The sequence below is a fragment of the Toxotes jaculatrix genome, chromosome 15, assembly GCF_017976425.1.
Source record: "Toxotes jaculatrix isolate fToxJac2 chromosome 15, fToxJac2.pri, whole genome shotgun sequence".
Classification (NCBI taxonomy): domain Eukaryota; kingdom Metazoa; phylum Chordata; class Actinopteri; family Toxotidae; genus Toxotes; species Toxotes jaculatrix.
The window spans coordinates 11,747,500-11,761,688 of NC_054408.1; the positions used below are offsets into that span (position 1 = coordinate 11,747,500).

General features: G+C 38.3%; 1 protein-coding gene across 3 annotated transcripts; it reads left to right on the forward strand.

Annotated features, from left to right (window-relative positions):
* The first annotated feature begins 5,482 nt into the window (after window positions 1-5,482).
* Window positions 5,483-13,525, forward strand: lnpa (limb and neural patterns a). Of its 3 annotated transcripts, none has more exons than XM_041058011.1 (13): window positions 5,483-5,637; window positions 6,627-6,726; window positions 7,182-7,223; window positions 8,521-8,708; window positions 8,793-8,851; window positions 8,947-8,987; window positions 9,647-9,730; window positions 9,842-9,893; window positions 9,990-10,211; window positions 11,316-11,421; window positions 11,800-11,870; window positions 12,181-12,336; window positions 12,555-13,525. In XM_041058011.1, the coding sequence occupies exons 2-13, from the start codon at window positions 6,700-6,702 to the stop codon at window positions 12,725-12,727; spliced, it is 1,221 nt and encodes a 406-aa protein (XP_040913945.1). In that variant the 5' UTR covers window positions 5,483-5,637; window positions 6,627-6,699; the 3' UTR covers window positions 12,728-13,525. The 3 variants fall into 3 exon arrangements, with proteins under 3 accessions (XP_040913945.1, XP_040913948.1, XP_040913946.1); XM_041058014.1 differs by having other exon boundaries at window positions 11,331-11,421; XM_041058012.1 differs by lacking the exon at window positions 5,483-5,637 and adding an exon at window positions 5,799-6,114.
* The last annotated feature ends 664 nt before the right edge of the window (window positions 13,526-14,189 follow it).

Sequence of the window (14,189 nt, forward strand, 5' to 3'; positions counted from 1 at the left end):
CCAGAGAAAAGCTTAGATGCAATTTATACATTGTTTGTGTTGACCTATCAAAACCAAAAAAAGAACATGTTATTTATACCGCCAACACACACTGCACTGCCCTGAGGTGGGCAATTATGTTAATGTAGTTTTATATTGCAGTAGATATATACAGTAACTATGAAGATTCACTTGAGAAAGAGTTTATAGATAGAATCACCACAAGTATGAGATTGAATGTCTGAACAAGTGGAAAACTTAAGGTATTTCACCACATTGATGCAGAATTCCAACACAGCAATTAAGAAGTCATAATGATAAATTTGCAACATTGCCCATAATGACCTATTACAAATATATGGTGATTTTAGGATACACTGCATACATAAACTTGACTTGACAGGATAGCTAACTCAGTATGAACTGTATTATTATTGGATAGTTTACAGTATAGGCAGACAGGAAATATGCAGAGAGAAAGAGGGGTATGACATGCAACAAAGATCCCCAAGCCAGATGCAAACCAGGGGTATTTCAGCTATATGGTACATGTCATAATCACAACCAGATGCCCCACAAGTAGAGTTTTAAGTACCTTTGAATCATACTCAACAATAAACTCAGACCAACACGCCACAAACACAAACACTCCCATAATAAGCTTTGTCATTCGCAAACTCGAACCACTCTTGGGAGTTTCCCAGCTTATGCTGCTGCTCAACAAAACCATAATTCAGTCCACATTACTCTACTCTTCCCCCTGCTTCTTTAACATGTTACCCATCTTCAACAAGAACAAACTGCTCAGTGTTGCATACGCTCAGCAACCACTTTATTAGGAACACCTTTACATTTACCCAGTCAGCCAATCATGTGGCAGCAGCACAATGCATAAAATCATGCAGATGCAGGTCAGGAGCTTCAGTTAATGTTCACATCACACATCAGAATGGGGGAAAAAAGAAACCTGATCACAGCGACTTTGACCGTGGCATGGTTGTTGGTGCCAGATGGGCTGTTTTGAGTATTTCTGAAACTGCTGATCTCTTGGGATTTTCACACACAAAAGTCCCTAGAGTTTATTCAGAATGGTGCCAAAAACAAAGCAAAAACATTCAGCGAGCAGCAGTTTTGCGGACAGAAACACCTTGTTGATGAGAGAGGTCAGAGGAGAATGGTCAGATTGGTTCTCCCTGACAGAAAGGCTACGGTAAGTCAGACAACCACTCTTTACAGCTGTGGTGAGCAGAAAAGCATCTCAGAACACACAACACCTTAAGGCAGATAAAACCTTATCAGAACAGAACTGTAAGTACTACTGACGGCTCAGTAGTATGTTGCCTCTACAAATTTGAGAAAAGCAAGGCTGCATTTCTCAGCCAAGGTTGCAAGAGACTTTGGAATGAGACACCTTTGTTGTCTAGTTATAATCCAACTTGAAATGCAGAGTTTGAAGAATGCAACACCTGAACAGGGAGGCTGTTGTGTCTTTTTGTGTACTCACATTGTGATGCCATTTCATACTTGGGTGAATACAGTTCCACATCAGCACATGGTCCTCCCTTGACATAATCCCCTTGGTGATGAACTTGATGCAAAAGTAGTTATTACTCTTGTGTCCTCAGCAAAGAAACCAGGGCAAGGAGCCAGGTGAAGAAGAATCTCTCCTCAGTTTGCACAGATGAAAGCGCAGATTCCTGAAAGCGAACACAAAGTGCTTTAAAAGGACTGACACTGTAGCATTAGCAGTGGCAGCAGCTGTCGGTTTGGTACAGGAACAACCTCTCTGGCTATGGCTTCAGTTGTAGCTACAATTATGGTTACTGCTATGGCTACAGCATATAAGTGACTGACTGGTTACTCTGTGCAATACCTAAAATAGTAACAGTGGCCAAAAAAAAACAAACAAAACAAACAAAAAAAACCCCAATCATCATCTGTGGTCACAGAAAGCAGCTGTAGGTATTGTTGGAGCTTGACCCTATTCCAACGATGGCAGTAAAAAAATAGAATCAAAACAGTAAACATCTCTTTTCTGCAGCTATAATGTATCCACAGTACAGCATTCAAACTCATCAACTACACGTTGACTTTAAACATTACATTTTATTTGTAGCAAGGGTTCCCTGGTTTTTGCTCACCTGAAGCATTTGGGCAGTGTACTATCACAGTGATTAGATGGTGGACTAAACTTAAGGATAAGCAGCTCAGGCAAGGAGTAATTTATCTCATGTGTGTAGGTTTTCTGTATCAGCAGTGCAGCAACTCAACACATAAAAGGGACAGCAAACTCCAACAGGTCCACAACCACTCCTTATATACCCCTCCTGCCTAATTGGGACCAAACCACCAGAGGGGAGCTCACTCTAAACATACATGCATAAAAACAGACAGTTTAGCCAAATAGACTTACAATTTATACAACTGTGTCTACAGATGGCAAAGAAATTAGAGGAAAAACAGGTAACATGTAACCACTATTTTCACGAAAACCCCTTTAGTCAAAAGCAGACATAAGCTCTCCCCCCGCTCCTCAAACATGGTAGAACCAGGAAGTATAAATAGACATCAGATCCACCACATGGCCTTTTGCCTAAAGTGGGTAACAAGGTAAGATAATGCTTTGATGTTTCAGTGGTGATACTAGTGTTTAACTTGAGTTTAAACAATGCATGCTGAATCATGTAACAGGAAGTGGCAGCAAAAATTGAGAGCTGTGTCTACAAAAGAAACAAGTACATTAATGTAAGACTTGAGAAATATTTTGGTCAGTGTGGTTTTTATATGGGGCTGTACCCATGTTGAACTGGGGTTTTCAATTAAGGAAATCTTTAAAATCTATATTATTTGTTGTCACTTAAGTTTTATGGTTTTTCTGTAAGTGTCTTGTTTACTCAGATCTCTTGGCAGAGAAATTTCATTTGATCTCAGTGAGATTTCCTTATTAAATAAAGTCTATATTTGTAAATAAGGTGGGCCTTCCTTGTAGCCTACTGAGATACATACCATATAATTGCAATGTCTCTGCTTTTATTTCAGATTGCATGTTTGATGCCCCTTCCCCTGTCTGTTATCAATAAAGGCTAAAATGCCACAAATGGAAAATACCTGCAATTAATACCTGGCTGTCATGACTGAGCTAACTAAAAGTTTCAGGCCCGCAGTATATGCATACAAGACCATGTACTTGTTCCTTGACCCAGACAGGATGAAGTTTTTGACTGCCCACGACAGACTTCTGCAAGTATTACCAATACCTGGCTGTGATAGCAGGTGTATCTGTCAGGTCACATTTTGAGACCCTGTTCAGTGCATTGAAATATCATTGTAATACAATTAATATCAAATGTAAAGAAAATGTCAGCTATTGCAGCATAATCATCTTTCTAAAAAGCACTGTGAAGGTATAGTTTAACAGGGAGATCTAAAATCGTCTTTGCAGTTATCAGGCATCTCATGATGTTCAAAGTAGATGTGGTGGATGGTGAAAAGAATAGGACATTTGAGGTTTCAGCAGAGAATAGTGCACTGAAACACTAAGCTGGCCACTGTTGAATTTCTGTGGTCATTGTGTTTTGTGATGTCTATTGGCACTATTCAAACCTTATGATGACTAAGCATGTTCATGCAGAGGTGGACACAGTGAGAGTCAGATGTCTGACTGGCTGTTTAGCCAACCCTTCTTTTTGCCTGTAGCTTTTTTCTTTTTTTTTTTTTCTTCCACAGAATAAAAAAAAAACTATTCAGCTTCCAAGACTGGAGCAAAGAAAAACTTTACAGCATCAATTGCAACATTTTAGTTAGGCTAATGGCTTGGCATTAGTGTTGGCATGTCGGTCTGTCAGTTACTCGGCCCACCACTATAGTCCAGACTGAATTATTTCAAAACCTATTTAATAGGCTACCATGAAATTTTGACCAGATGTTTATGGTTCCCAAAGGATAAAGTCTGCTTACTTTGATTCCTTGATGTTTCCTCTAGTGCCACCATGAGGTTGAGATCTTTGTTTTTTATTAAAAAATATCTTGACAACTACATTATGGATGGCCATACACAGACATGGAGCATTTTTGTTTCTCTCTTTTGAAATGGAACCTGTTCCAATTACTTTGTTAAACTTAGGGAAGAAAGCCATTTTACTGAGAGTAAATAAATATATAATAATAAAAATATAATAAAATAAAAATTCAGGGAAGATGGTCATCAGTAACGTCCAAAGGTGCTGGTTTCTCTGCACTTCTTTAAAGCAGGTTTTGCTGTTTGGGTCATCCTCAGATAGTCTTAAACATCTTCTTTTGAACCACATTGCTTGTCCTTTGTCTTTTCTTGTCTTTTTCCAGAGCACCTGCTCAAGAAACCAAGAGTGAAATAGTGGAGTGCCTGTTGATGGGATGCTTTCCTTTGGTTGGTTCCCTTTAGTTTTTTTTTCATCTGCAGCTTTTTTTTAACAGCAAAAGCCTGGAGTTTAACTGTCATTAAAGCAAACAATTTTGTACTCACTGAAGTGATTGGAACAAGTTCTTTTACTTTCCTATTATTTTCCCAAATAATGGCCTTTTGTGATCCACTCTAGCTTTTATGAGCATGCTCATGCCAGTGCTGTGTTCAAATACTCAGTAAGAAGTCCCACAGTTATATTATGAAGCTATATTTTTAATTTTATGTGTTACACATACAACCAAAACATAAACATGGGAAATTTTACCCACTGGTATTTCACATTGTTACAAAAGATGATTTGACTGGGGGCAGACTGTGATGCATTTTGTGTGCAAACCTAATAAATCATTTGTATCTGGTACATATCAAAAGACTAAAAAAGTGTTGTTCATTCTTTGATCTTATTCTAAAATCTGGTAAAGAATGTCAACCATTGCTGCATTACATTCATTTGGCACACACTTTTGTCCAAAGTGACTTGCATTTTTCCCACACACACACACACACACACACAATGAGAGTTTAGGGTTTTCACCAAATTCTACTAGTACTACTGGCTGATTTGAAAAACAATATATTACCAATAACCGAAGACATCCAGTCAATATCAATATTTCTTATTGTATGTCATGCATGTCAGGTTGGTTTGCTCATCTTATTGGACTGAAAATCAGTCATTTCCGACTTTCGGACCTTTAAGAAATTACAGTCTAATGTTCAAGAAATTAACATGGAAGAACCTGACTTCTTTTAAAATCACACCTTAAAATGGCATGCAGTATTAGCCAGCACTTCCTCATACTCATAGTACAACTACTAGCAGCCCCACCAACAACTATTATTAACTGTAGCAGGTAACTGACTCATAACGTTGAACTGACACGTGTCAGACATAACGTTCAAAAGAAAAAGTTTTCATGGCGACACAGAGAGGGAATTCGACGTTTTCTTTTCTATAAATTTACGTTTCTATGCACCTGTCTATCGAATGTACATGAGGACGCTTTATCATTAAGTTAAAACACGATAACATTAACGTTTTGAAGGCCACATCACACACAGACCAGTTTCATGCGAAGGGCCTGCAGCGCTCATATTCCCTCCTGTTCGTTTTGCGGACACTCCCCCATCTTGGCTCTCACACGCTCCGTCTAAAGGCTGGAGGAGGACTACAGTCCTGCCACAGGCTGTTGAAACCGGACAACTCTGCTGCCAAGGTAAATACCCCTTGATTTCGAAACACTAAACTGTAATTCATTCACTTTCCATCCTTGTTATTTGACTTAGCTTGGTCATACAAAGCCGAGACGAGCGTTAACTAAGTTAACAGTGACTGACAGTTTGTGATGAACTGTGGGTTGATAAAGTGTTAGCATTACTAGCTAGCGGTTAGCAACCCAGTGTTAGCTAGTATAGTGCTAACGCTATGAGTTGGATGTGTTAAGTGGGTTAAGAAGTTATTTCGGATATGTTGGTTGCTAATAGCGCCATGATGGACCTTCCCTGTGAGGTAACCGGTACCGTTAGGTTACCGCTAATCTCAAGTAACGTTGTTAGTTGCCTACGGAGACAGAGCGAAGTTAAGTTTGCTAACTTAAGTTAGCAAGTGTAAGTAGTTAAGCCTGGTCATTGATAAAGTTTTTACACCAGTGTCTGAATGAATTTCATAGAGGACATATGAAAACTGCTGTAAGGTCAGTCAATACTGTGTGCAGCCGTCAAAAGAGTTGTGTTGAAGTCGTTAACGTTAGTTAATGTATGGCAGTCTTATCTAAGGTAATGACTGTAACTGAACTCAAACAGGTACACGTAGCTACAAGTAATGTAATCTAATACAACAGCTTTGCAATAAACCTTTGTTAAGATTATAATATTTAGTCTTTGTTGAAATAATGTTGTATGGGGTTCAGTATTGCGGACATTTTGGAACCAGTTATTTGTGCTGCCATTGCATTGTTGAATGTTTCACTGAAAGGTGTTTAAACTACTTAGTCCACCGCAGCATATGCGGTAATGCTAGAATGTGTTAGAAGGATGAAAGTTGAATCAACACCTCTCCAAAACAGTTTTATTATAAACTGAACATTGAAACGTTCATGAAGGCAGGACTTATCGCAGGAACGTTGTATTTCAGTGCATCAGTTTTAGCTCCATGCACTTCACAAGTTGCTGAGTGTATGTTCAAGTCGATCACTGTTGTCAACAGGTGTGCTAATCTGTGAGAGAAAATCAGAGGAGAGTCCCGGTAACACAATATCCTAAACTCCCTCATCATCAACATGGGGGCTGTTGTCTCACGGTGGAAGGTTTGTATTTAAACTTTTACTACTTTTTTTTCCTTCTGCTCTATGTTGTTGTAATATAAATTGCATCACTGCACATTAGCAAAGTGTTTGCTTTGTCAAAGAGGAAGTGTACTTGTAATCTTTTAACTTAGTTTGGATATACATGTTGGACTTTCACAACTTACCACATCATGCTTTAGACACAAAGAGTGATCGCATGCTTAGATAGATCTACCTAAATTGTCACAAATCAGATGTTTATGTTAATACTCCTTCTGGCATCACCGTTCCTTGACTCAGTGACATTCACAGACTAAGAACACACGCTTTTGTACACAGAATGTACAAAAGTGGGAAGATGAAACAGGAAGTTTCTAGATCCTTTCAAGAAGTTGCTTGCTCAAAGAGGACTGTTGCTATGGCAAATGTTATGAGTTATATTCTCTGACTGGGATTTCAAAATGTTTGTCTTGCAGGCTAAACCATCCACTGTGGAGATTTTGGAAGGAATTGATAAGGTATGCTTAACCTTAGAAAAATTTCCACATATACTTGTCAGACTGGAAAAGTGGTGTTTTGAATTCTCTAAAGCACGTTTTACTTTAATTTTAATATAGTTTCATTTAAGTTTTTTTCCCTTTATCCCTTTATTTATTAGACAGTATATTCTCTCTTTATTCTTTTATGTCATGTTTATATTTAAACAAATGGCGTTGCTTGATAACAAATCCCTTGAGATTCCAAGAGATGCCTGCAGTCATTCAGTGAGTGCAGCCAAATGAGGCATTATCAGTAAAATTGACCAAAGGCATCTGTCAGTGTAATGATGCCCAGTAATGTTTATAAAGTCCACTCAATCCTGAAACATCTTCATACCCATCGTACAGTCAGATAATTGGTGCTGAGTGACTGCTTTTGCCACGTCTTGATATAGAAACAATGCAGTGGAAGACATGTTGTATAAGCATGCACCATTTGATCATAACCAAACAGATGTGTCAATGAATGCCAAATCAGCTCCTCGTTTGCTGACTGATAGGGCTTTAGTGCTCTTCTACAGTTAAGCTAGTGTTAGGCTATTTTCAGCACCTGTCCTTGGAACAAGAGACACCACACATACACTGAAGAGGTCAGGTGGCATTGAAGTTGTGAAGAGATGGGCGTTGGGCCTGTTCGTTTATTCTAGAAAAATCTTGTTGTCTCATCTGACAGAATTTTTTTAACCCTACAAATTTTTCATGTGCACGATTACAGATAACATACGCAAACACATGCATAACATGCTGCAGCACTGAATAGGAGATGAGTTTAGCCAGGGCTTAGAGTGACAGACACACATGTTACAGTAGAACCATAGTCACCAAGGGTTCTAAGGGTCCTATTCTGTCCACCAGCTATTTTTGGATGGGGTAACTGGCACTTTAAAGCCATGGTGTAACATTTATTGATCCAGACCTGAGAGCAGGAACAAAAACACGTCACCACAGAAAGTTACTTTGACTTACCTGGATATCGTGTGAGGCTGTTGTCTCTCTTTTCATAATGTTTTCATTAAAATATAAGATGGAACTTTAGCTAATAATGCAAATGGCCTATGGAAAATTGTAAGCTCATGTTTACATTGTTGTAACATATAGTGATATGACAAATGTATGCAAAGTCACAGCTAAAATAATCAATCTGTTTTTCCATGCAATAAACTGTTAAATAAGTTAATAAATGATTGCTGAATTAAAAGCCTTTCATGAACTTACAGTCATTGTGGAATTTTTTTTTAGTTTTTGTATTAATTTAACAAATTTTTTTTCCCCACAGGATATACAGATTCTTGAGGAATATAGTGAGAAGTATCAAAGGCAGTTGAAGATATGGGTTGGGCGACTGCTTCTATACTCGTCTCTTCTCTACTTGGTGACATGTATAGTTGTGTATTTCTGGTACCTGCCTGAACAGTTAATGGGGCGGCTCGTTTTGTCTCTTCCCTTCGTAATATTTCCCTTATTGTAAGTGTACAAGACAGTCAGTCACATTTTCACTATGCTGGGAAAAAAAACAACCAAATAACCATGATTCTCTCTTTCTTTCAGAGTGTGGTTACTCCGAAAATTGCTTATAATTATTTTTTCACGAAGAACTGAAAGAAATAGTAAGATCCATTTTCCTTCCTACTGATTTATAAAATACTACATAATGTTCACACTTGTGTTGAATTATCCAAAAAAACATCCTTTTTTTTCCCAGATGAGAAATTAGAAGATCTTAAAGCACAAAAAAAGAAAATAGTAAGTGACATTTTTATTTTTGTCACATATTGTGTTTCTATTTGGTGTGATGTAACCTTTGTAGAGAACATTGTAATTTAAGCGTTTTAGAATTGCCCTTTTTGATCTTCAGCATTTTGCAGCAAAATATTCTCTAATCTGGTTTTGCTAATCCAGACAGCATTTTACTGATACAGTGACTTAACCCAGTAAACTCTGCTAATGTCACTTTAATTAATAGCATTTAGTGCAGGAAAGAAATAAATCTGAGAAATTGCTTGTCATCCTCTGTCAAGTCTAATAACTTTCAATAATTAGCGCTGATGGATTTTCACACTCTCCATTATCGAAGTAGTGAATGTAATTATTCTTCATTTTATATGTAAACATTTAGAAATGTTTGGTACTTATATTAAATGAAGATGTACAATTTAGCGAAGTTTCTGGTGCCCTTTCTCACTCATATTTAGTTGTAATGTTATGGTAGATGATCGCAAGATATTAATGCGTGTAATGTGTGTTTTATAAAAGGGTTATTAATTACATCAGATGATCATTAACCAACTACTTGGCAATAGAGCTGTTATTATAGGGAAAACTTTATTTGTGGAATGTATTGAAACATAATTTCAGAATCTATCCTGTAATACTTTCAACATCTTGTTTTTTTTTTTTCCCAGCTTGAAGAAGTTATGGAAACTGAGACATACAAAAATGCTAAAATGATTCTGGAGAGATTTGATCCCGACTCCAAGAAGAAAATTGTGAGTTATTGTGTTTTTAATTTTTAATCTGAATCAGTTTGTCCTACTGCGTGGGATTTTTGCCATCCACATTTCAACATGCTCTTGTGCTCTCTTGTTAACTGTATGTAGGAGCTGGAATCGACTCCAGTTGCACCTCAGATGACTCCAAAACCAGGACAAGGTAACAATGCATTCTGAAGAAGAAATCACGAATTTCCGTACTCTCCTCTGGCTTTTCATACCACTGTTAAGCAACCTGCAATGTTTTCTGTCTTAGAGCTCCGCCAGCGCAATGTCGTTCCAAAGACCCCCCCAGTGGTAGTGAATCCTGCTAGCAGTGCTACGGCCCGCCCTCCTCTTGCCTCTGGGCCCACCTATCCTGGACGATCTTCCCACTCTGCTCCAGGTGGACCCCCAGAGAGGAGCCTGTCGGCTATAGCTGCTCAGCAGAGCTTGATGAGGAAGCCTGTGACCCCTGGAACACCTGTTCCAGGAGTTGGTGAGTTACCTGCACACAGGGGGAGCACATCATAATGTGGTCGATTAAGGTGTGATTTACTCTTCTCCAGCTCTGTGTCCCCAGTTGCTCAAGGATCTGTGGTGTGTGTTGTCAGCAGGGTTGGTTTACGTTATACAGTAGTTGTAATGGGTAATTGTATAAATGTAGTTTTCAAATATCTTACTAAAAGGGTCAGTCTTTCTCAAATAAATGTATAATTGTGAACTAAGATTAGAAATAGGCGATACAGCCAGAATATTTACCCCAAGAATATTGATTCTTGAGAGTTTTCATCTTTAGTTGCTTTTAAAGATTTCAAGAGTCAGCCAGCAAACATGATGAAAAACTTTTCCATAGAACAGTTGTGTATAGAAGACATCTGTGGAGCATAGAGGTGTTGAATATTCAATACAAATTACTTCTGGACTATGAACACTCAATAGAAGATGCAAATAAGTGCAAACAGTAAAGGAAATGTGCTCCTAGAGGAAGCTGCATGCTGTAATTGCCATGTGGAATGCCAACTGTGAGGCATGCACGAAGCAGGATTACATTAACTGTGATTAATTAGCCAGACCTGCGTTTGTTCTCTGGGCAATGGTGTTGGAATCTCACTAAATGTCTTTTAATGCTTGGTGAAATTGCCTTTGGCATTGGGAACACCTCACAAATGGTTTACATGACTTGATGTTATCACCTGCTTCTGTTGAAAATTGAAAGTGAAAAGCAATTTGATACAAAGAGTCACCACAGAGTTTCCATATGTTGGTAAATTAATAACCAGCAGGATACTGAGACTCTGCCAAGTCTCACAGAAATGACCAGTCATCTTCCTATGATTGCTCTTGATGTTAGATTATATTAATTACTACGCACCAACACAGCAGGGATTCTGGACGTGCTTTGCAAGAAAGATCCAGTCTTTAGTCATTAAGAAAAAGAGGCAGGTTTTTGTAAAATTCATCATGGTTTGTGCAGTAAACTGTGTAAAATCTGAGGCTCACTTTTTCAAAGAGTTTTTACTCTGAGTGGGATCTGTTTACTGCAGTTTGTATTCAGCTCTGCAGACTGTATCTTAGGGGCATTGATGTTGTGCTTTAACAGGGATGCATCCCCCAGGTCCGCCCCTGGCCAGACCTGTGCTCCCAAGGGAAAGAGGCGCTATGGACAGAGTCATTGAATATCTTGTTGGAGATGGTCCACAGAACAGGTACACAGCCTCTGCTTCTAACCGGAGACAGTCTCCTTTCAGGAAGACATTTATATATGTACAGCAACTGCACGACTGTTCCAAGTAACGTCATGCTTTATGTAGTTCCTTATGCGTATTACTGAAACACTGCAATAATGCAACACCTCAAATGACTTGATAAATTTTACATAATAGAAATCTGTCAGACGCATCTCTTGCCATTGAGATCAGTGTTAAAATTCAGGTAATCACCCAAAAGTGAATTCTTTCACTTGTGCTCCATTTGAGCTGTGGACGGCATCATTGTATTTATCAATAAAATTGTCTTTTATTTAATCTAATGCCAATTCATGTACTGTATGATGTCTTCACTGGATTGTCTTTCCTCCCTCATAGATATGCCCTCGTATGTCAGCAGTGTCTCTCCCATAACGGCATGGCATTAAAAGAGGAATTTGAATACATTGGTAAGACTTTGAGAAACACAGCACTCTTTGTCAGTCTCCATCAAACACGGTGCCTTCATTTGCCCTCTAGCACTTGGCAGTGTAGTATATCATATGGCTCTTAAATGCCTCTGCCACTACCGACCCCTGTAAGCAACAACAGCTGAAGATTGAATATGCAAACCAGTGCTACACATCAATCTGAAGTGTTTATGCATCTCAGGCATTTTTTGTCATTGGTTCATGTTCATGTATATTAATCTATGTCTGTTTGAGAATGTATTAGCGAGGTGACATAAACTATATGTGTGGTGTTTTTATTTGTGTTCAGCCTTCAGATGTGCGTACTGTTATTTCTTGAACCCCGCAAGAAAGACCAGACCTCAGGCACCCAGACTCCCTGAGGTCACTGGGGAAATGAAGATGTCATCTGAGACACCCTTACAATCGCCTGGTGACGACGTAGATGGTGACCAGTCTGTTTTAGGTAATAATAACATTTGAGCAGTTTTTGTACACACAAAGTATATACCTCTAAATATAATGGTTCAGCAAATACTGTCAATATTAGTACATAAAGAAATACAACTTTAATATTCTGAATTTTATTGTACACATATACAGTACACACTTTCTCTTTTGAGACTTTTATATTTGTATAATATGCATGCAAATCTAAACTGAAATATTATCTGTAATTATCAGGGAAATCCAAGCTTGCTGATGTATCTGCTGAAATGGACACCCAAGAGCCAGGCACACTAACAGCCGCAGAGTCCAGTTCTGTGTCAGATGGCCAAAGCACCCCAGAGTCACAAGACCCGCCCGCAGAGAGATCTGATGGAGAGCAAGATTTGTCTGCCATGGAAGTGGAATGAAACAGCGGAGTAGTGATTTCAACACAAGTCAGACTATCTTTATTTTTTCTTTGAGGAAACGTGCTAACTTTAAGTAAATGCCGTAAGTTGGAATAACACAGTAACAAGCCAGCAGCTGGTATGATTTTCAGCTTACAGAACACAATGTCCTTCCTTTTGAGAATTGTTTTTATAGTTCTAGCAATAGTAATGAATTACATAGCACTTGCATTTTGTAGCAACTGCCAAACAACCCATCTTTCTCGTAATGATTAGATGTTCAATCATCTCATTGAGAGCAATAAGGATGATGCTAAATTAAGTTGTTTGTGATGTTGTATAGGAAAAGATTTTTTCCATGTTTGTTTTCCATATTTTATTTGTTTTTGGCTAAATTCTAACATTTTGCTATCTGGGCCAACCGGAAACTGCAAAGACAAAACAAGAAATATTTTGTGGGAAAATAAAATTTTATTTATGGGAGATTATTTATTAATATTTTTCTATAATGCAGTGCCTTTCATGACCATGTCGACTGGGGTACTCTGTAGCACAGTGATGCTAACAAACTGTTTACACAACCATGATATCATTATAGGAACGCACATACGGTATGTATTTATTGCTAAAAGGGAGGAGGTTTACGTCGGTACAGTGCACCTGCTTTAAGTGCGTTTTATATTTTAAGTCTCTGCTTCAGAGTACTGTTGATACAACGTATTTACATATAGACAATAAAGTCATTAACTATTTTCCGTCTTAAGTGACACTATCTGTTTGCTGAATGTCTGTTCTGTATAAAGAATACTTAATAAACATTTAAAAAAAAGCTGTGTACATGTTTTCTCAGGATTACAACATATATCCAGATGGATGTTATAAAAATAATATGAAAACACATAACTGATTATTGCTGGAATTTAAAAGTGGATTTGGCATTAAAATCGAAATATGATTAGACCAACATGTAAACAGCTATGTTAACAATGTCTCCCATGTATTCCAGTTCCCTGCGTTGTGCTGTGTGTTTTAAATTGGTGCCCGTTTTCTCCTCTGTCCAGTTTCTCGCCGAGGAGCATGTTTAAACAGTCCATTTTCATTAGCAGGCCAATCTCAGCTTGTGATCATTTTATTTTAGCCCATTGATCATTTTAGACAGCATAAGATAATGGTGCTGACGCAGAGCCCGACTAGTCTTGATTGCTTGACCCTCTTCATTTGCAACAAGAAAGTCATTGTGGCTACAGAGTTGCTCTCTGCCATCACATAACCCTTCTCCCCTGAAGATACACCGTAAACTATTGGTGAGGTCAACACCTCACATCTTCTATGGGTCTTGATAATGTATGTTTACAGAGACATGACCTCCTGGGCCTTGTAATGCATCAATGTGACATCGACAGTAACGCCTGATTCCACCGCATGCTGTTTGAGGTTGACCTCTGACAAGAGCCAAACGGGGAAAAAAATGGGACATCAATAG